General features: G+C 37.7%; 1 protein-coding gene across 2 annotated transcripts in view; it reads left to right on the top strand.

The window, feature by feature from the left end:
• Positions 1–23,766, top strand: part of nalcn (sodium leak channel, non-selective) — a 76,505-nt gene that overhangs the window by 2,426 nt on the left and 50,313 nt on the right. The window contains exons 2-12 of one of the 2 annotated variants that reach the window (XM_004081445.5): positions 2,162–2,264; positions 2,452–2,513; positions 3,788–3,928; positions 4,896–5,078; positions 7,777–7,860; positions 8,268–8,407; positions 8,501–8,629; positions 9,705–9,856; positions 12,137–12,279; positions 12,413–12,517; positions 16,051–16,137. In XM_004081445.5, the coding sequence (XP_004081493.1) occupies positions 2,472–2,513; positions 3,788–3,928; positions 4,896–5,078; positions 7,777–7,860; positions 8,268–8,407; positions 8,501–8,629; positions 9,705–9,856; positions 12,137–12,279; positions 12,413–12,517; positions 16,051–16,137 (1,206 nt within the window). In that variant the 5' untranslated portion in view covers positions 2,162–2,264; positions 2,452–2,471. The remainder of the gene's footprint in view (positions 1–2,161; positions 2,265–2,451; positions 2,514–3,787; positions 3,929–4,895; positions 5,079–7,776; positions 7,861–8,267; positions 8,408–8,500; positions 8,630–9,704; positions 9,857–12,136; positions 12,280–12,412; positions 12,518–16,050; positions 16,138–23,766) is intronic. The other variant, XM_078940004.1, reaches the window with a different exon arrangement.

Raw genomic sequence — 23,766 nt, forward strand, 5'->3', positions numbered from 1 at the left:
TATACAGAGCTTAAAAAAATAAATAAATAAAAAACGTTCAATAAAGAAAAGTGCGGTGATGGGGTCATCACCGCGGTGATGTGGTTATCGTCACACCCTTACGAGTTCGATACTTTCTCCAAACTCTGAATGTATTTATCTTTTGTTAGCCATTTTACCCTTTTAGTAATTTTGCTAACACAGTAGAATCAAATACAGTATAAACTTTAGAAGGTCTTTCTAGGAAGTTATGCCTTCTACAAACAGAAAAAAACCAAATCAAGCCTCCTATGTTACAAAAATAAAACAAAATACATAAAAAACTACTTCTTGGCACTTGCCTCGAGTAATACATGTACATTAAACATCATTTTCTGAAGAGTTTCCATGAAGAAATGCGGTTTAAGGACAATTATAATTCAATAGATGTAAAATAGAACAAAACTACAAAAATCTGCTAGTTTAGTTCTCATATGAACATAATTTTATTATCTATCCTGAGATTTTGTCATAAACTTTGTGCAGTTTGATTGATGTAATGAGTTAAACTGCCTTACGTAAATATTTGGCTAAACAAACCCCAAAATGGCTAAAATGTTTTTGTTGGTTGGCATGTATTAAACTTTTTTCCCATTTAAGAATGTCAGTTCCTTTGAGAATTAAACTCAATTGGGGATGGTATGAATAAGCAACTTACAGTTACAATTATTCTGCCCAGAGATCACATCAAACTGGGTGAGGAACAGTTCTGTCTCTAAATGGGAAGGTAATTGCAGTCTTTGCCACCTATACTCCCACATAATAGCACTTAGTCTCTGCAATTTTGTTTTCACTCTTCCCCATGTCTTCATCTGCATATGTTAAGTGTAGCAATTATCCTGGGAAACCGCTTCTAAATACATGGACTTTAAAAAGGTGGATGGTTTCTCACGTTGCTAAGAACTTTAAAGAAAAACCAAAGTGTGATACTTTTGCTTTATTTTTGTGCTAACACAGGAAGCACACCTTGCTTTTGATATTTTAGTTGAGTAAATATTGGCTTTATTGTGTCTGGCCTTGTGATTTCTCCGTCTCCTCCTCTGTAACAATCGGGCTCTTGCTTACCTGGTTCCTCTTGTATAAATTGTCTATGGTGTCTCCACTGCAGCTTTGAGGATGTTTCTGGAGAAGAACAAAAGGTCAGAAGGAGCTGCATTGTGTCTTTGTAGATCTAATGAAAGTCTATGACAGTAAATAGAGAGGAGCTGTGAAAGTCTGAAGTGGTAGAGAAGTACGTTGAAGTTGTATAGGACATGCATGAGAGCTTTGAGATGTTTTTTAGGTGTGACAGAGAAGTTTAAGGTGGAGGTGGGACTATATCAAGGATCAGATTTGAGCTCCTTGTTTTATGTGGTGATGGACAAACTGACAGATGAGGTTAGACATTAATTGTCATTGACCACACTGTTTGCAGATGACATTGTGATCTGTAGTGAGAGCAGGGAGCAGGTGGAGGAACATCTAGAGAGGTGGATGTTGACTCTGGAAATAAGGGAAATAAGAAGGAATGAAGTTTAGTCGCAGTAAGACAGAGTATCTGTGTTGAAATGACATGGACTCAGGTTTCATTTTGAAGCTACAGGGAGCAGAGGTGAAGAAGGTGGAGGACCTTCAAGTACCTAGGATCAACAGGGCAAAGGTAAAGAGTGTGGGAAAGAGGGGGCGAGTTGTTTGACAGTAAGGGTGTAGAAGACTGTGGAGACCAGCAATGTTTTCACTAGTGTTACTGAAGCTGTAGATACTGTATATACAACCTGCAATGATCTTTGAAAACTAATAAAGTTTAGAGACTCTGGACAAATCTTTTAAACTTTATTAATCCTCTATACATTCTACGGACTAAAAGCCAAATAAATTATCGACCAGCCATTTAAGTCTTGTGTTTATGTGATTTTTCTGTTGTTTGTAGAGACCATTAAGGTAATAAACATAGTTAGAAAAGTTAAAACAAAGCTTGTGTCATGATCACTGGGAAAAATGCTGAAGTCACCAGATCTCCTTTTATTTTGTAAATAACTACAGTAAACCGCTTTTGGACTTCATCAAGGGAGAATTATACACCTTCAATCCTTGGCTACACCTGTACCTTGCCTCACGAATGTATTCTCACATGTATTTTCTGTGACTGCTACCTTTGTTGCAGGACTTCCAGGCCTTTGGGACATTCTCACATCTTCACTCTTTCTCTGGTTGGTGTTTCCACCCTCCGTGACCTTGGGATGAACGCACCAATGAGGAGCCTCACAGTGAGTCTGCTGGTCCTCTTCCACCTCATCCTCTTCCTTCACACTCACTCACTCAGAGTGTGTCGCATATATGCCTTGATGTCAGACGTGGTGGGCATTCCTGTCTATGAGCATACTGTAGATGTGGGTAATGTACTGTACACCATATAAGCCATGATGTTGACTAACTGTTATGTGTTATTTACAGGGTATGCCTGATCGCATGTTATGTGCAGTGCTGGAGCAATTTCAGCTTTACTTTTCCCTTTGGTATGTGCGCTTTGTCTCCATTCAGAGTGTCTTTTCTTCTTGTGTTCTTATGTTGAAACTGCCTGTAGAGTTTTTTTCTGCATACACACCCTCACACAAACGCACATACAGATGTTGACGAGCTCAGGTAATGCCAAGTCGCAACACTGTACAGCATATTCCACTGGCACCTTGGTGCTCAGTATCGCGAAGATCTCGAATGATCTTTTGACATGGTAAGTTACTGGACTGTGGATACACTTGTTCTCCGTTTCATGTGTGCTGTGTTGTGTATCACGGTGGCCATTCAACAATGCAACCCATTCAGTATAAAATCTGCTCTGCTCTGGCAATTCAAGTCAGGGAAGTATTCTTCATGAAATACAGTCCATGTTGCTAAAGCTTGATTCTGCATTTGTTTAGATACAGCCACTATTGATACACAGCTTTATGACTCGAGTAAAATGAAACATGGCTAACCTTGTGTTTGTACCGTATCTTCCGCACTATTGGGCACACCAGATTATAAGGCGCACCATCAGTGAATAGTCTATTTTGAAGTTATGTCGCATATAAGGCCCACTGAACTGCAAGGCGGATTAAGTGAGACAAAAGAGTTAGAAATTAATCTATCAGTAACTCTTTTTGCCGCATTCACAGTTATTTTAGAATTTGTTTGTGACATGCTACACAGTAAACACATTAGCATATTCACAATATTTCTAAAAGCAGACGCTACTGTGACTAAGCTAACTCCCAACGTTTTTAGTAACATGTAAAAAAAAGGAAAGTCTGACACTGCTTCTTGTTTAAGCATATTTACAGAACACCCAACTTTGTTTTGCATCTCGTAAGAAAAACAGATTAACATTTTAACAGACCGTCGTGTACCTCAAAAAATCACTTCGACATCAGTAAACACAGCCAGATTTAATCCATAAAGCAATCCAGATTATTAGGGGTGCACTGTTTTTTTTCCCAAAATGTAGGACTTTTTTTAGTGCGCCTTATAACTTGGAAAATACAGTACATGTCTTTCATTATTGAAGAGACTATTTCATTTTTGGAACATTTGTCCATATTAATGTTGCCATGTTTGTAGGAACAAAGTACTGTGGAGCTCAGATTAAAAAAAAAAGTTTAAACTTAAAATCAATTTTCCTGAGAATACAGTCACCAGGATTGGAGTTTAAAAAAGTTGTAACGCCACTGCCCCGGCTTGAATGTAGCCAGAGTTCCCCCTTCGTTTTCATTAAGATTTGGTCACTGTCGTTCACCTCCCCCGCTTTTTCTAGATCCACTCTCTATATAGCACTGCCAGCCCCAGCATGCTGAAGAGGAAACAGAGCTCACGGGTGGAGGCCCAGCCTATGACCGACTTTGGGCCAGACGAGACCCTTGCAGACAGTGCTGACATCTTCTGGATTAACAAACCAGTAAGACTTCTTCCATATTCACAGACACAAGTGAATCTCACAATGGAATAACACCCTCGCACTTGTCTGGGCTGTTAATTGGATCAGTTTGGATCAGTAGACCACATAATCATGGAGAAGATACTGGACCTGTTGTCCAAACAGTTCTGTTTTGGTCCCAGAGTGCAGAAAACAGGAAATACAGAGAACCTGACCTAGCTTGAATTCCAGTGTAAACTGTATGATAGTTTTTGTAGCCTTAGCATCTGCTGATGTTGTTTTATCACCTCTAAGGTCAGCACGTCCATCTAATTGGAAATATAGCTCTCCATGCTTCCCTATGCTAACCAGCTTTATAGAGTTTTTGCTGTAATTTTTTTTCAATATCTGATTTGATTTGATTTATTGATTTATTTCAAGCATTGTAGTCAAAGCAATAAAGAATGTACACAGATTTGTCAAACTCATTACAGAAATGATAAAATGCATAGATAAAAAAACAGAAAATAAAACAAAAAAAGACACTTAAATCACATATGCTTACTTAAAAACAGTGATCATTAACTAAAGTCAAGTAGAGCTTGATTTATGATTTGATTTGAGTTAATTCTTTTATAGTTTTATATAGTTTTTGTAATCCGGTTCTAATCAGATAGATTATTTTCAAGTGACAAAATCCAGTGCCTAGTAATGATTTGTTATCTTCAGAAAACATTCAATTATTATTTCAGTAAACAGTATTATTCAAACACCTGTTGATCCTTACCTCTCTCTATCTCCCCAACACTACTAAAAGAAACAAGTCCTTAAATAGGACCTGTGATATAAAGATGATTGAGTAGTTAATATCTCTATCTGAACTACTATAGTAATGAAGTTCATGTTGGTATTTTAAATTTTGGGTGTAACTGTGTTTGTTCTGTTTAAATGACATTGCAGTTAGAGAGTCAAAATGGAGCAAAATTCTGACATTGTCTTTCTGTTGCAGTGGGTCCATTCTTTGCTCCGGGCCTGTGCTATCATCAGTGTCATATCTGTGTGTATGAACACCCCAAAGACCTTTGAGCACTACCCTCCTCTGCAGTATGTGACTTTTACACTGGACACACTGCTCATGTTCCTCTACACCGCTGAGATGATCGCCAAGATGCACATCCGAGGAATCATCAAGGTACTAGCTAAAGGGAGTCTCTTTAATGTTTTAAATAGGAATTCAATATTTGATATTATTTTATAGTACAATATGACAATGCATTGTTGTTAAAGTATCCTTTAAGAAAATTGCTGGTGTGATCATCACAAAACTAGTGTTAGGGTTGCCAGAGGACATGGATGCCCCAGACTGTATGAGTCTCTGTGATGGCAGCACGATGCAAAAACTCAAATACTTTTACTTTGTTTAGATCTCTCTTCCTAATGTATTTACTGCTATTCAATTAAATTTTTTTGGGTTGTTTTTTTTTGTAATTTTGTATGTTTAGTCATACAAGTTAAAGCTAAAAAAAGAAAACTATAATCTTATTTGAATTAAAATAACTAGTGGTGTAAATGAGATCCTGATTACATCCTACTAAATGCGTACTTGTAATTTTTGGTACTTAAACTGGTAATAGATGCGACCAACTAATCAGGGCAATAGAAAAAAAGCAAGTGCTATAATTTTCATTTTCTTTTTAATCTAAAAGAAGAGAATTCAATTGAATGGCATTGTCATGAGATAAACCTGTTCTACTGGCAAAACTTGCTGTCACCTAAATGGCCATATGCCTTAATACTACTACTATTTGTTTAATGAAATAGCTATTCTATAGTTTGCTTGCATGTTATCTTCAGATTGATAAAAAGGTGCTTCTTTTGCTTGAACTTAACCTTGAAATACCTACAACCCAACAACAAACATTGGAAAATAAAAAAAAATAAATGACAAAGAAATCTTTGAACCAGGTACTGAAGTTACAGTGATTTTATTTAATCATTAAAAAGAAGCCAAACTTTTGACCTTGTTTTTAAATTGTTTGATGCTAAATGATTTCATGTTCCTCTAACATACTGTATAATGTGGAAGTATTTTTGTATCATAATTAAAAATAATAGTCAATACCAGAAATGCTTTTTCATTTTCAAAACGAAGCTGCATTTTTTGACTCAAAATTAAAAAGAAAAAGCAATTCGCCAAACCGCTTTTTCTTTTCCTTCTTCAATACTGCTCATTTTTGTCACTTAATGATAAAGTTTTAGAGGATTTCTTAGAGGCCCAGACAACCTGCAGCACCTGTATGAGTCAACCCCTGCACAGGTGCATGTTCAAAGGCTTAAGCCTTGTACAAAACAGAACTTAAAAATATAAACAGGCAAAACCCATGACTTTTACAACATGAAACTTCTCCTCAGGACTACACGTATGTTATCATTTGACTGAAATCTGGTACTTTTGTATGTTTATTATATTAACTATATGTATATATAAACATATAACACGTCAAAACCAAAAAAATGTTGCTCACATCTGAGATGCAATTATTGCAACATGATATGAGGTTGTAAATGCTTATCAAAGGAAGACGCAGAGGTGGGGAAGCTGGAAAGTTCCAGTCTGATCTGGATTTGTGATGTAACACTGCCTTGATAATGTAAATGGCTCTCAGGATTACATTAGTCATCAGGTTGGTGACAATGTTGACTGTGGGTCTTTGAGTAGCCAGTCACTGTGGGTTGTCATCCAGAGAAGCAGACAGGTACAATAATCACTGTTATATAGTAATTTAAAGAGATGAAAAAAAAAAGAAATGTTGAATTTCTTGATGTACTGTTGCTTTTAGCTGTATGAGGCAGTCCTACCCTTGCATGTACCATTGATTCACTGATACTTAGACTTGTATTGGAGTGTAATTGCATGCTTTTGTCCTTGTCTGTGGATGTCATCAAATGTAGTTATTTTCTGTGAAGTGGTTCAGAGTACACCCTTCCATTTGCAGCCTTTTTCCCCCCGATAGAAGACTTGTATCTTAAGAGCCTGTTACACAGTCTTTCTGTCTTTGTACGTGGTAATTAAGGATATGCATTTCTGCTGGCCTCTTGGCATTTCTGTTTGCTTGCACTGCAGGCACTCGTGTTGAAAACGAGGTGCTTTAACATACTGTAGTTGTAGTTGTCACTCTCAATTTGGGGTACGACTTTGCACATTCTACTGCCCTTATGTTGAACAATACCAAAGACACAAATTGGTTAAAAATTGATCTTTTAGGATTCCTAGTTTTAAACTGCTTCTAACTCTATTGCTACGTTCATACCAGGCTGAACGTGATTCTTGAACACGCTTTTAGAATATGGTGTCTACACTGGACTGTCACAACCCAATACTAGCACATGTACCTACAGTTGGAAGAGGCTTGGTGCAAAATGTCAAAGTGATTTTAGTCTCACAAACCATGCTCCAGGCTTTATCCTTCACCGATATATGAAAGACTTGGTGTTGTATAATTCCAGCAGGACACATACTGCAATTAATAGTTTGTTCTGTGAATTCAAAAGGACCCCACCCTTTATGTCACTACTAAACCGAAGTCCCTGATCGGTCAAAGTTGATCTAGAAGAACTTTTAGTGCATGTTCAGTGGCCTCTGTAGGTAGAGCCCAAAAAGGGACTTACAAATTTGTATATTGATGTGTAAACATGCTAGTTTTGAACGCAGAAGTCTAAAATATGCGCTGCTACATAGATTTTTCTTTGGAAGTGGTTGCTTGAACACATGTTGCTGAGGCCAGTGGGAATGTAGATTAACTTTAAACTGTAAATTAAACATTACTGAAGGTGCAAAGTTCAAATACTTGAAGTTGTTGGCATTTTCCTCATGATTTCTTTCTTTTTAGGGGGAAAACTCTTATGTGAAAGACCGCTGGTGTATGTTTGATGGATTCATGGTGTTTTTCATCTGGGTCTCCTTGGTGCTGCAGGTGAATTGACCCATTATTTGTAGAGTTCTCCAATCAAATGATTGATGGTTCAGTACCCCATGGAAACTAAGCTGTAAAGTCAGACTCAAAAATGCTGCGATAAGGGATTTAGTGTTCATATTAAACTTTATACTATTACGTTAAAAAAATAATAATAAAGGTTTGTTAGGATCAAAACCTTTCTGTGTGTATTAAAGCATCATTACAAATCCAACTGTATATATTACACGTTTATATGAATTTCATATATTCACATTTACATTTCCTCAAGTTAGATTTTCAAGATGTGAAGGATTACATTAAAAAAACTCAATCAAAGCACAGCGTATAAACTAGTTTGACAAATTTCAAAGGATGACGTGTAAATTCACTGCTCTTTGTCCCTGACACATCCTCCTTTGTTTCAGGTGTTCGAAATAGCAAAGCTTGTAGATCAGATGTCCCCTTGGGGAATGCTGAGGATACCCCGAGCGCTTATAATGATCCGCGCCTTCAGGATCTACTTCCGCTTTGAGCTGCCCCGATCACGCATCACCAACATTCTAAAGTGCGACATGATGTCGGGCATCGGCGCTGTTTGTGCTGCTCACACATCATAGATGATCAACTGATAAATGTGGCTCCTTCTCATGCTTTGCAGGCGGTCTGGAGAACAAATCTGGAGCGTCTCCATCTTCTTGCTCTTCTTCCTTTTGCTTTATGGAATTTTGGGCGTTCAGATGTTTGGGACTTTCAACCATCACTGTGTTACAAATGATACACAAAAAGAGTAAGAACGACCTCTGAAAAACTCCCCTAATTGTTTTCATTGTTATTATAATTCAATCTACTTTGTTTTTTGAATTTAATACATTTGTATATTGGCACACAAGACATTTTGAACCTTTAACGGACTTAATAATCTATACTTTCTTAATTACATTGCAGAAGAGGATATGTCAGTATATAACAAATCTACGTTAAATCTAAAAGTAACATTTCTAACAATCTTTAGCTACCCGTACAGACAGTGTAGAGGAAGTAGGTTTTGGCAGATGCAAATGTTTAGAAATGAGTTACATTTAAAAAAAAAATGTTTTTTTTCAGCCCATATGAGTAATATGTAGGAAAGTAACAAATGTTCAGATGAAGCATTTATGGTGAAAGCTGCTGCCAGCAGTTTCATTAATTTAATTAGAATTTCCACACATTGTTCAGTTTGTGTGTGCACATTAATTTTTCTTTACTCTTGCATGCTAAAGCTGCTGTTAGCAGCGTGCATATTCCTACACACACAGATTAGTAGACTCCACAGGTTAAAATGCATTTAGTTCTGCTGAGCTAATGAAAAGTTTGATCAATATTTATCGATACTTAGTCTTACCATCATTAATTTGATAATCGAGCAGCATTTTTGTTTGGCAAAAATGAACATTTGTTGCATATGTTGCTGTCTTTATGGCAATTTCATTAGGAATAAAATTAAGCTTTCACAAGAAACTCTGAGGATTTTTAGCCTGACAAAGGGAGGGTTATCTGTGCTTACCACAATGCATCTGATTGCCCTTTAGTGATAGTCCAATAAATTATCCCCTTTGAATTATGTAGCCCTTAATAAACAATCTGCATGAGTGTCTGGGCAGGCAATTTGGAGGCATTAGATTTCATTAGTGAAATTAAACTGCTCTTGGTTACACCTGTGGTTAGAAGACTAGGATACAGATTAGAGAAATTTAACCTTATGGCTTTTTTTTTTTTTTTTTTAGTTCTGTCTACATGCAATGCTATTCCTCCAAATACATCCAGTAGAAATAGACATGTTTAATGTTTAAACTTGCCTTAATCTTTTTACTGTTTTTGAATAGCCACGTGACATGGAACAGTTTGGCTATCCCTGACACTCACTGCTCCCCTGATGGTGAGGGTTACCAGTGTCCTCATGGCTTCAAGTGCATGGATCTGGAAGAGCTGGGGCTTAGCCGGCAGGAACTCGGTTACAGCGGCTTCAATGAACTTGGTATACTTTTTCCTTTTTACATTTTAAATAAAAATCAATTGAGGAGTCGATGCTATATGTATCGCTTGAGAAACCTTTGAAATTCCTTTTTCAGAACAATACTTGGATAACATAAACAAATAACATCTAGATGTCAAATGTCATGACCAAAAGAATAAGCATTACTCTGTAGGTCTGGCTGTTATATATTTATTAATTTTCATTTCAGAATGTGTCACCTCTCTTAAGACAACTTGACAGCTCAGTTTGGCTTAGGATTGCAGGTTCTTGCCCAATACCAACTAAACCAGCAGTTTGTGCTTGAATTTAAAGGAAGTAGTAAATGTTGCAGCTCCTAACTACCACTGGAGGCTGGTATCACAAGCGAGCAACAACAATTTTACAAACTTAATTTCAAAGTTACACCACAATAAAAACGTTTCAATAATTATTTTATTCTATCCGGCCCGCCAGATGGTTCAATCAGTCATGAAGAGTAAAAATTATAATGATGTTTAAAAAAAAAACATGTTTCTAGTCCATTCCTGTGGCGAGTTATGATTTTTTAAAGTAAAAACCAAAATGCGCAATTCTGCCACTAGGGGAAGCAAAAGAAAAGCAAAACAGGTGTAACAGGAAATCTCTGCATGTGCCAAAAGCGAAACCTAACAGCTCTGTGTCTTAGTAAGATGTAGTTTGGTTCCCTGTGAGCCCCACTGCTGTTGCATTGCTATAAGAATGATCAGTGTGACACCCTAATGACCAAGATGTTGTCAAAAAGAAAAAAAAGGTTGAAGTGGAGGGCTGAGCTTTCCAGGAAAAATGGACAGAGTTTTATTTATTCACAGAGTTGAAATGCAAAACCTGCATGCTTGGTATGTCATCAACAAGTGGTCAAAGAATATAACATTCAGCACCACTATGAGACTCACCATAAAGAAGTTTCACCATTTGCAGGGGGAGTTAAGAAAAAATGTTTACAAAATATAAGCTGGACTGATAAAATAACCGTCTGCATTTACTGCAGCCGTGACGTCAGTGATGGACCAGTGACACCTAGCTACCTGATTGCAAAAAAGTTAGTGCAAACATTCAAACCATTTTCGGATAGTGAACTTATTGAAAAATGCTGTGGCTGCAGAAGTCTTGTGCCCCAAAAAGTAGTCGACCTTTGCCAGCATAAGTCTGTCAAGGATTTCGATTGCAGATCCAACATCTCTGAGGAGACTTGGGCGCCAAATGAAGGAATCCAGTCATTTATTGCAATTTTGCTCACTATTGATGAAAGCACAGATACAGATATTGCACAACTGTGTATATTTATTACAGGTGTTAAAAAGACGTCACAGCGGCGTTTCTTGAGTTGATGGACACAACAGCTGATGACATAGTCAACTCTTTAGCTACTGTGCTGTGCCACAAATTCAGGCAGCAAACCAGAAAAAGACTCTTGGACATTTCATTGTGTATTACAGACTTAAATGACAGTAAATGTGTCGCTGGACAGGATTTGAATCCTGATATTAATGACTGGGTGAAGTTTCAGGAGAGAAAGGGAGGTTAACTCTAAATTCTTATGTTCACAAATGTTTGCAAGTTTAACTTAGTTTAATTTTTCATTGAGTTACACATTTAATAAATTTAAGCAAATGCCAATTTAAGCAGGCTTTACTTTCTTTTTTATTTTCAAAAATTGATCATAGTTTTTTTTGCTGATGGCAGACAGAAATGTAAAACTGTGTAAGACGTTAGTGATACAGTGCTGTTGTGATCCAGTGTTAGCACTCACAATAACTGCCCTTATCTTTAGAATCAATGGCATTAATCAGAGATCCGGATGACTTTGCTTCAATGTGAATAAAGTCTTTTGTCAGTTGGGCCAAAAAAGTGTTAAAAGGTTTCCCACACACTTCTTGTAGCCCAGTTTAGACTTAAAAGTTACTATTGTTAAACCAGCAAGTTTCGTCATGTTTGGTATTACATAAGTGCCACTCAGAAAGAAAAAATACCATTTGAAAACCTTTTTTTTTACATTTTAAATTAAAGTTCCTTTAAAAAAGTGACCTGACTTATAAATATTTTAAGGTTGACTACTGTATACATTTAATAAATCAAATGCATGTACTCCTTTCAGTTTAGCTAAAAACAGCTATATTACATATTTAAATGAATTGCTAATAGTATAAAGCCCTCCATTCGGTACCTCAAGGAAACTTAGTTTTATGCACATGCTAGCAATCTTGCACATTTTTCTGTGTGCAAAGTTTCGGTGAATTAGGCAGTCTGTGTGTTTTTCTTTAGGCACGAGTATCTTCACTGTGTATGAGGCTGCATCTCAAGAGGGCTGGGTGTTTCTCATGTACAGAGCCATTGACAGTTTCCCTCGCTGGCGCTCATACTTCTACTTTATCACCCTTATTTTCTTTTTGGCATGGCTTGTTAAGGTAAGGACTTCTGTCTCTTCTCACCTTTCATCTTTTCTTATTTGCAGAATGTTCACCAGCTGAGGAGTGAAACATAATTCATCCGCAGAAATGACTCCTCACAGCACTCAATCTATTATTTTCTCCCCCTCAGAATGTGTTCATTGCTGTTATCATTGAGACGTTTGCTGAGATTAGGGTGCAGTTTCAACAGATGTGGGGGTCGAGGAGCAGCACCACATCTACAGCTACAACACAGGTACAACTGTCACATTCAGATACACCGCTTTGCATGCAAGGATTTAAGCTAAAGTATTTTAATGCTATTCCTACCTTCAGTTACTCAAAAGTTTGTATTATCATCTTTTTTTAAGACTATTTTTTAAAAAGATTAAGATTTTTAGCTTGTTTGACAGTTTGGTTGAGGGACCGGTTCATAAGGTACGACCAAGAACCTTTTTTCCCCCCACAAATCAGGGTGGTTTTGTGATATTTTATCTGTTTAAATCAATACAGGATTCTCTCTTTTGTAAATTGAAACAGCCCTTTGTCTTCAAAGGTTTAACTCTAGTAAGCTACATGTATGACAAGCTTGAAAGGTTATAAAATACTTTTTATTGGTTGGGTCTTTGTATTTCATGGTTACCTTCGTATTACCATTTCTGTGTTTTAAGGAAGAAATAAAAAATTTCTTTGAAAAAAAAAAGAAGCAATTTTTAAAAATTCATATCTGCTAGGCGTTTGCAATTGCAAGAGTACAATGTGTATTGCAATACATCACTTGTTCTCATCAGGAGCCCACTACAAAGCACCACTATCCACGTGTTTATCTGATACTGCAACGTGGCACAAAGTTTTGATTTGGTACCCATCCCAAGTAAAAACTACATTGAACATGTCTCATAACAACAAAAACTGCTAGGCGGACTGAACATTTAGCAGTTAACACAAGCTGATCTTGTTTGGTGCTGTGTTGAGCTGCTCAAAGAGGCTCAGTGTGCGGTGCTGCCATCTAGTGGTTAGGGGTGTAAGTGGAAAACAAGAGCCTGACGCTGAAGGACGCTCATAATTAAATAAACACTGTCTTTACAGCATTTTAAATCCATACAAGTATAGCCAAACGTCAAATATCGCGATAGATGGCTGATTTTCCCTTACACACCTATCTGCTGCCTTTAGCTAATGTTCAAGTTAGGGATTGAAAATATGTTTCATTCAAGCAAGTATTACTTAAGAGTAATACTTAAGCAAGCAACATGCACACATGGGATTAGTGTGAATGCTGTTGTAGCCCCAACAAATCTAATTACTAAAATACATAGTAAATATATATAATTGTTGCATACCTACTACATACCAGTGTGTTTAGTTGAAAGCGTCAAACATGTTAAACTAAAGAAAGTTTTATTGTTTATTTTCTTTTTGTTACATTACACCAGACCTGTATAAGCCAACTGAAAGTTTTTTTTTTGTCATTATTAGCTAATTAAAAATTATAAAGATTTTCCTGAATTGTTTGTTTTTCTGTGTTTTGCAGTACAGTGATCCCTTGCTATAATGCGGTTTGCTTTTCACGGTTTCGCTACTTCACGGATTTGCATCGTGCATTGTGTTCTGCATTCTGATTGGCTAAAAAGTCACTCCGCTTCTTCTCTACCTGTGCGTCAATAACGTTGCAGTTTAATATGTGCACGTACGTAAATCAGCTTGCCAAATTTTCATTACTACGTGCAAATTCTCTTGATGGTGGCATGTCGGTGTATAAGGATCTTTTTGCAAAGCAGAAAAAAGAGCGACAACAACTGTCAATCACTATGCTCTTCTCCCGAACAAACACAGCTGCACCGCGGGCTTCAAAGAAGAAAAGACTGCAGAGCGGAGTCAGGATGCAGCGGCTCAGTCTGTAGAGCAGTGAAATACACCTGAGTCACTATTTGTCCCACTGTACTTTGTATTTTTTTCATAATCATTTTAAATTTTCTCCCGTTTAATCCAATACTCGGGTCGCGGTGGGCGGGGCTAATCTCCGCGATTTGAAGCCTTCTGTTCACATTCATTAAAATAATTATTTGACAGTACAGTACAGAGTTATTTGTTGAAAAAAAAGTTTCTAAAGTACTTTTATTTGTGAAACAAATGCTTGAGCCTGTAAATTGGTTTGTTCTTTCCTTTCAATGTATAATAGAGTATTTAATTGTATGATAATAGTTTAAAAAAATAAAGGTTTCTACTTCACGGATTTTGCCTATCACGGGGTCTTTTTGGAACGTAACCCCCGCGAAAAACAAGGGTTTACTGTACAGAAACCATGTATCAAGTTGAAAGAAAACTGTGACCCAAAAGTCGAGGTTTAAACCGAATCGTGGGGAAAAGTGAACCCTCTGTTACAGGAGCAAGCTTTGACACTCTGAGCACCTTAAACAACATTAGAAACTAGAGATGTTTGATTTATGATTACAATTTGACATTTAGAAGATTTTAGAAGATCAGTGAACTGGGAGTAATTTATTATGATGATTAATTTCCGAAACACTTTATTTTATAAAGCTTCCAACCCATAAACAGAACAATGTCACACTTAAAGCTAAAGGTAATTTGGCTCCATTAGTAAGCTTTTTGTTTGTCATGTACGCAAAAAGTCGACTGTAAAACCTGCTCTTGATTGGATGGATCACAACATACATGACTTCTATTTGCTTGTAGAAACAGCTTTTTAAGCTGTACAAAGTTTTGATTGCTGACATTTGCTCAGATGTGACCAATGCACCTTGGAAAATTGTGAAAAATAAAAATGTTGTTTCCTTAGTCTCCATCTAAACAGTCTGTTATAACCTTGGAGCCCTATTAGTTTTTTTTTTCGTATATAGAATTAATCATGGACCTATTATTTTAACACTGGTTTTTATCTTGGATGAAGGGAAACAAATAGGCTATTTGTCATAATACTTAAATGTCAATCAAAGAGATTGAGACCGGTAATCTGTCTTTATCCTCCCCAGAGTGGAAGCTTGTGTACTCCTTGAACTTGCCCCATTGTCTTTCACTCATTTAGGCTTAAATAAAGCTTAATTAAAGATTGGATTATAACATTCTTATAAGAAGAGAACGTTTGACTTTAGTTTGTCTTGGTGTAATTTCCATGTCTTGATGCATGAACTTGACAATCTGTCCAACAAGTCTTTGGCAAAGTGGACATGAGTAATATCCTCTATATTATCAATGCCGTGGATGCAAGAAATAAATTATATTTGAGGCTTTACTCTTAATAAATCCTGCCCGACTCTGTGAGAGCCAGTGCTGATCTGCTTCAGGGCAACCATTAATTCATTAGTGACCTTATAAAAAGCAACACATTTACAAAAATTATCAAATCATTTTTTAATGCAACTTTTCTTTATTCTCTTAGTTTAGAGGCATTTCGGGTCACCAAAGAATAAAATCTAAACATATTATAGGGTTGTGTGTCAAAACTGCTGCTGCATTCTAAAGATACATTGACACGTAAGGTCATCTGTACGTTAAAAACAAAAAAAAATCCTTGCTGTTTTCTTTTCTGGTGTTCCATCCTTAGGCGTGCATTCTCTGTTTAGCAGCCGGTTTGTGTGTGTGGGCCCCAATCTGGGTATTCTGTGCCCAAAGCTGCTTCTTTTTTTTTCTTTTTTTTTTTTGTGGTCACAGATGTTTTCTGATGATGTAGCCATAGGGTTAATCTGAGTGTTTTGTGTTTTTCTTTCTGGTACTTTGAATGATGTGTGTGTGTTCTCCCACCGACGCGCTGCCCCTGTGCCACAGATGTTCCATGAAGACGCCGCTGGGGGATGGCAGCTTGTAGCTGTGGACGTCAACAAACCACATGGTCGGGCGCCTGCCTGCCTTCAGGTAAACAAACCAAGAAATGAATATCATGGTGTGAAGTTCCTGTCTAATGAGCAAATGTATAATACTACCGCTGTACACTGAGAAAGATGCAGTGAGCCTTAAACACATTGTAACACATTTTCATGTTTGCTATTGTGTATAGCACTGGTATACAATGACAAACGACTACTAAGACAAAAGGGTCATCTGCTTCAGCTTTGTTCGGCATGGACCCCTTTCCTGTAATCCAAATAGTTGTACTTTAGAGAAAAGCAGCAGGATTTCCAGTGCTAATAGTAAGCCTTAGCTGAGTAAATTTGAAATTCACGTCTGCAAAAGGGTGGACAACTGTCAACATTCCCTTGAGGAGTAAGTACAAACCAATTAGAGTCCTCAAGATTAGCTCCAATGGATAGAGAGAAAAAGTGAAGATGCAGAATTCTCACATAAACTGGACTGCTCTCAGAACCTCAGATGAAGAAAAAAATGTGGATGGAGGGATAACCAGAGGGATAAACCGGTCTGCCTTCCTTCTGAGCCCTGAGCATCACATCAAACAGTAAAGGATTTCTTTCACTGACGCATTCTCGTGTATCATAAAGCTACTGATATCTGCTTTGTAAGTTAGCAAGACTGCTATTTCTGCCAAAAGTAGAAGTAAATGACTAACAGAGCAGCATATAGGTCATGCGTAGAACTAAGTGATCCTTGGAAAATTATTTTTAAAAAGGTTTTTATATTCTATCATATTATAAGTTGCAGCACAACTAGAGACCTTTGTAAATGTGATCAATTAGTGAACTAGTGATTGGTTCTGACTTTGAAGAGAGTAATTGACATTTGCAGTACATCTTAGCCACATGCACCCGTACAGAGGTTGACCTGTATGGTGCTATGGATTTTGTGTTGCCCAGGCGCGAGGGGGGTAGTAGACAGGTGCGGCTGCAGGTGTACCTTAGATTCTACTCGAGGCTTGTGCGGTCACCTTACAGGATGTCATGAAAATGAAACATTTCATTGACGTGCGTGTGATAATTGTCAAGTGATTGTAAGGATAATATAAGTTACACACACTTGTGACATACAAAGGATGCCGTCATAAAGTGTCCTTACGTCGCTCTCTAGTCATTAGTGAGGTGCACGTACTGACTACTTATTGACTGTGCGCAAATGCTGCATGCACAGGGTTTGACGGTAATCCGTAGGTACCCGTAAGACGCCTGTCCACATACGCTCTGATTTACCCATTTTTCACCCGTATGCACCTGTAAGGGCAGTTGTGTCTTAGGCATTAGTTAGCATTAGCATAACCCATTTTTAGTAGTTTAACACAGCTAAATTTATGGAACCCGTACAAATACAAAAAACATCTGGTTATAATGAAAGTTTTCCAAAAAAACACATTTGTTATTGAAACATTTTTCAGCTCTTTAATCATATTTCATCGATGAGGGTAGAAAAACTATTGATATGCTTTGGATTCACCATTTCAAGAAAGGATTTGATTTACATTTTATGAGATGTCATAATATGTTGATTTATTTGTTAAAGTTACTTTATTAATATAATTAGTGTGGTCATGAAAAACTGGTCTCACATAAATACTGGTTAAAATTGATCAAAAATACAACTTTTAGTGATAAAATTGTCAGTTGATACATGAAAAAGTAACAAAAAAATCAGTTTTTTGTATAAAACAATGAAATCTCAAAATGTAAATGCAATTTGAGAATTTGAAAAAAAAAAACCTGTAATTTTTTTAAGTGAAAACGATTTGATGAAATTATTTTACAGCCAAAATCGATTCATTAATGAATGTGTTGCAAAAAAATAAAATAAATAGTGATGGCCTTACATTTAGCTAACATGCAGTACCTGTCTAATCAGTTCCGAAAGGCCTTTTTCTTCTTCTTCACTTGTTCGTCTCGTGTTGAGGGCAGCTGTGCTGAGTGAACAGGCAGGTAGAGTGAAGATAGGGAAGTCAGATCAAGACTGCAGGACCATCTGGAAGTTCTGTGGAGCTGAAGTGCAAGTTTCTGTTCCACTCTGTCTAGCTCCAGAGTAGTTGGCTCACAAATGATTAAAATGTTTCAGGGCTGGCAGGTTGGGTGCTTTCCACAGACAGGTTTCCTTGCACTTGTCTTTGCTTTGCTAAACCGTCCATACTTACCTGATGGTTTCTTTGTTTTTTGTCTTTTTATACCACTTAAACGTTTCTGGTTCGATGTGTGTGTTTCTAACTGTGAAGCCAGACAGTCTGCTTGTTGATGCCTGTATTTGTGCGTGTTTTGCAGTCTGGATCTGTCTGTGTCCAACTAGCTGCAGCATTTGGAGATAACACATAATTGATTAACCACCTGCTCACTTTGGAGCAGAGAGGAAGTGGCAGCTTCCACTCCGGAGGGGCTTCAAACCAAAATAGCCTTCAAAGCAGGAAGCACCACCACCTTTCTTTTCCACTGTGGCAGTTTCTTAGTTGTTGTTTTTGCTGTCATCCTTTTTTTTCTGTTTTTCTGTTTCTTATAGTGAATAACGATGGAAAGGTTCTAGTTTATAGTTTCCCTTGTTTTATTTTTTATATATCAGTTTTCAAAAGCATTATTGGAGGCTGCTGCTAAAAAACAAACGAAAAAACAACAAACTAACAACCAAAAATGTTTTGTTGTGTACTGCATTACATTACCGTTGGCAGATTTTTTCCAGTTGAAGATTTGCTGTAACACAAGAACAAAATAAAACAAAAAAAACTCAGAAAAAAATCACTAAATAAATTATTTATTTGACGTTTTATTATTGTTTAGATCAGGGGTGTCTGCACTTTAAGCAGAGGGCTGGATTTGGAGCGGTGAAATTGTGAGGGCCAACCATTCGGTCTGTATTCTATCAACCCTTACCCAATAACATTTAATGCAAATTAACTATTTAATGACATCTTTCTTCACATGAAACAGAAATACATCTAAATACGTTTTTACCCAAATTACTGTTAATTTCCTACTTGAAAACTGGAATTTAAAAAAAGGAAAATACATTTTTGTCAATATTAAATTTTGGTTTAAATTAAATATTATATATTATTCACCATTAAAGGCTCATTGTAAACTTCTTAATTTAAATCACGTCAACAGGAAAATAACACAAATGGTCATCAGAAGTACAAACCACTGTGGTTTAGATCACTGAGGCAAAGAAATCTGTTCTTGTTTGTCCATTAAGGCTCTGAAAGCACAGGTTGTTGCGACGGGTTTACAACGGCTCACAACGTAATTTAGCCAATTACTATCAAGAAATTATGCACGCAGTTGTTAGAAATTGCTGCATTTCAACTTTGATTTTTCAACTTTGATCATTGATTTTATGACAGGAGACCGCAGGCTGGTGGAGTTTTTAACGCAGGCTGCATTTGACCTACAGGCCGGATCTGGATTTGCCTGCTTTAGATTCTTGAAACCCCAATTATTATATATATATATATATATATATATTTTATGATTGTAGTCTTTTGGATGTAGATTTTTCTGTTACTCAGCTTGGTTTTGCTCAATGGATGACGAGTGGTAAAGATTAATGAAGGTTAATGAAGTATGCTGTTGTCTTTCCTCATGGATTTAGTCTTCTCATTAACCCTCAGTTTCTCCCCATGACATACATGTGCTGCTGACAGTCTTTGGTTGGTATAAACACAACTCTTCAGCTGCACCTTACTGGAAAAAAGAATGTCCTTAAAATTAAAGCACAAACGCCCAAACTAAAAGGAAAAAAAAGAGAGAAACCAGTGTTGAAGTTTAAAATTTAAATAACTATTGTGCAATGTTAATAATGGCAAGCAGCAGATGCGTTTTAGTCTGTCTCCTGTCTCCATAGATACAAAAAGCAGTTGATATCCCACTAACTCACTTTTTGCTGAGTTCAAGTGAATGAAACCGTTTTACTTATCCCTCATAAGCCAGAGGTTATTGATTTTCTGGAAGCTTCCTTTTCTGTTTAACGCTGATCTTTGCTCCCTGGATCTCTGCAATTTTACGCATTCAGACAACCTTCCAAGGTTATGGTCACTACCTACTCCTTGTGTGGGAAGAAGGAGGCCTCTTAATTTGACTGGCAAGAAGATAACGGAGTGGAAAAAATACAGATAAATGCATATCGGCTTATAAATATAAGGATTTTTAAGAGAAAATTGCAATATAAAATGGATTTAATTATAATGTTGTTAAGTTGGAAGAAATTACATTCTTGTACTTTATTTATAGATTTATGCGTTATTGTACTTTAGCATTAGATAAGTCACAAAGTGTACTTTGAAAGGGCAGAGACGGCAAAGTACATTAGATATTATTAAGACATTGAGGGTTCAGAAAGACGAACCATAAAGTTGCATTAAGACCTTTTTTGCAGCCAGATTCATGACTCAGCTCAATGGAGTCCAATCTGTGCTAAGTTAAGGGGGGCCTTTATTTTATCTTACGATACGATTACGGTTTAATGCTTTCACTGCATCAGCCAAAACTTTATTTATTTATTTTTTTAAATTAAAGCAACTTTCTTGACTGTCAGCCACAGAAAATGGCTTACTTTGGGCTCCAATGAAATAAAGTTAATTCTGAAACCATTTTTCTCAATGTGCACGCAGCCATGTTGGAGCCAGACTAAGTTAGTAAGTAGTGATTGGTCCAAATCGGTTTGGGAATTGTTTCAATGCCAACTACTCTAACCTATCAAGGGTGAGCTTTTTGGAAATTTAGACCCGTACTGACTGAAAGTGGACTTGGGAGAATATGTCAATCAAATGTTTAGCATGAGACCACATACTTTTATTGAGTCATCTGATTGGTCAGTTTATAATTTGAACAAATTCCACGACAGAAAAAAATTATCATGCAAACAAATCGGATAAACAAGAACATGTTAAATAAGGCCTCAGAGCTAGAATGCTTATTGTAACAAATAGAATAATGTCTCTGGGTTTTTGGCTACTTGGAGCCAGCGGGTACTTCGTGTTTGTGATGCCAGGGGGGAGGGGTCACTTAGCCCAGCTCTCTTATGCAGTCAATGGTTTTACCATTTGTACACAATATATTTTGAATTAACTGAAAAGATAATGAAAAACCCTGATGTGGTTTACTGATCATCTCTGCTTTATTTGTTTTCAACAAAAAAACAGCGCATAGACTGAGCAGTTTGCTCAACTGAAACAGTCTGTCATCCCACTCAGTTTCTCCTTAATCTCAGCAAACAAGAGAGAGAAAACTGTCTCTGCAGGAGGTGCCAGAACATGGTCCATGCAGTCTGCTGGTGATAATTCCTGTGTGAGCGCTGCTCCGTTGTGCCCGCTACAGGCACATGTGCTATACTCATCCTGTCATGAAGCAGAGAGAGCGTTTGTGCCCCGCGACAATCAGTGCGAGCAGACAAAGCACGAGGAAACAACCAGTCTGCTTCTCTGATTCGCAACAGTTCTACTGGACGTGTTTCAGGAAAGATGTGTCGATCCTCTTCATCCAGGGAATCAAGATGCCTAACATTTTATGAACAGAGTTGAAAGTTGCCTTGGGAGACTGAGTTTTATGTAACACTAAATAGACTGTCATATGGTATTACAATTGTTTAAGTGGCTGTGCATAAATTGGTGTTCAAAAATTCAAGCAGTGAATCTGATAGTCTTCTTAAAATTGTATTAGCATCAAGAGTATAGTAAGCAGGGCTTAGTCATTCCTCGTTCCTCTTAACAAAAAAAGAAGCTTCATGAAGACACTTTAGGTTAAGAAGCTTTGTCATCAACAGAAGGAATGCTAGGGTTGTTTGGTCAAATGCCAAACTGCAACTTAGTGAGTTTCTTTTTCTGCCTGTGAAACTTCCGCTAGCACATTTGTGTGGACGTTCCCTCTTTGTGGCGCTACTGTGTGCACCTGGTGTTTCGCTGAACAATTACATAAAATAAGTGAGAAAGACTTGATGTTTTTTAATCCCAACTGCCCTTTGGGGTGAATACGAGCTGTCTGCTGGCGAAAAATGGGCAAACCTGTAAGGAGTACACACCTGATCGTTGACCACTTGGTGAGCCCATAGAGGGAAAATGTTGATTTACATTATTTTTGAAGTTGTAGCGAACACTTAACAAGTAAGGGTAAGTAGGGGAGATGTAGGTGGGACACAGGCACGTTGTATGGATTTTTCCCTTTTTATTTTCCCCCAAACTCTGTGCACTGTGCTGTTCAAGTGATTAGTGCACGCTCCTTGCGGCCCCATTGCACACCCTGCGATTGCACTGTTGGAAACTTAGAAAATTAGACAGAGTGTAAGCCATCCTATGGACAATCTATGAGGACTTTACATTCCACCTGCACACACCCTGTGTTCAGCTTTTGTGCAGTAAAGCCTTGTTTCCACTGAGCGTGATGGTATGGTCCGGTACTTTAAGTGTTTCCATTATAAAATAGACCCAATTAACCAAACCAAACCGTACCATTTTTGGGCCCCTGTTGGTCGTAGGTCCATAGAACAATGGAATGGAACAGTTAGGGTGGAGCTTCTGTCATCACATGGTGAAACCCTTTGATTGGTGGAAGGTCATTATGATGAAAGGATGCGCCAAACCAGCCAAACCTCTTGTTTTTTTGTTTTTGTTTTTTTTAGCCAAACTTTATTCATTTTAATCATATTTGAAAATCTTTTGTGTTGGACCGGACGGAAAAGGAGAGGAGGTAGGAAGAGAGATGGATATAAGAGGGGGGGGGGGGGGGGGGGGGGGGGGGGGGTAGGAGGGTGATTATAGAAGGGGGTGGGGTGTAAAACCATGAAGCAGCATAAAGAACCAAGTTTCTGGATGGTTTTACTCATTACGGTGAGGTTCAGATGTAATACAAGTTTATAAGGGCGGGGCCTGTCCACGTACAAATGTTATAAACATACCTGTTGGCTCCAAAAATGTTCACATGTCAGCATGTAGACAATACAAAAATTGTTCACACACGCATACTTATGCATTCAAACCAACAATCACGCAAAATATCAGTGCAACGATGAGCTAACACCTGTGCTGTAGTGAGTGTTTATGTTCTTCTAAAATGGATGATGGAATGTAGAAAGAAGGAGGGAGAGTGACCAGCCATCCCCCACCAAGACCCCCGCCGCAGCAGCAGCGGCAGCCAGAACCCCCCCCCCAACACCCGCACGGCAGCAGATAGAGAACAACCGTCCTCCGGGTGATCACATCCGCTACCCAGGCCAGGGCCAGAAGGACCGCCACGGGGGCCCCCAAAGCCAGAGAGTAGGGAGGTATTGAGGAAACCTGGGCCAAACCTCTTTTCAGCTGTATGTCTCTTTGCCGCTTCTCTCAAGCAACATTAAATGACTTGTATACCAAAAGTGGAAAAAAAAGTGCTGCTGGATGACCTCCTTTGTTGTTGTTGATAGCTTTGCTTTTGCTGCAATCGCACCACTTAGACGTAAAGTTACGCAATCTGTGTACATATCTGCTGTAAAGGTCCAACTTTGAGTGGAAATGCTCACCAAGACCCTTCTAAACCGTACCATATTGTTCCGTACCGCTCAATGGAAGCGAGGCTTAAGTGGCTACCTTACTAACAACAAGATTGTGGCGTACGACAGCATTACCTAATCGTTATGAGTGCATTATCCTTAGAAATACTT

Source organism: Oryzias latipes, chromosome 21 (assembly GCF_053564925.1).
Source record: "Oryzias latipes strain Hd-rR chromosome 21, Olatipes_Hd-rR_3.1".
NCBI classification, from domain to species: Eukaryota; Metazoa; Chordata; class Actinopteri; order Beloniformes; family Adrianichthyidae; genus Oryzias; species Oryzias latipes.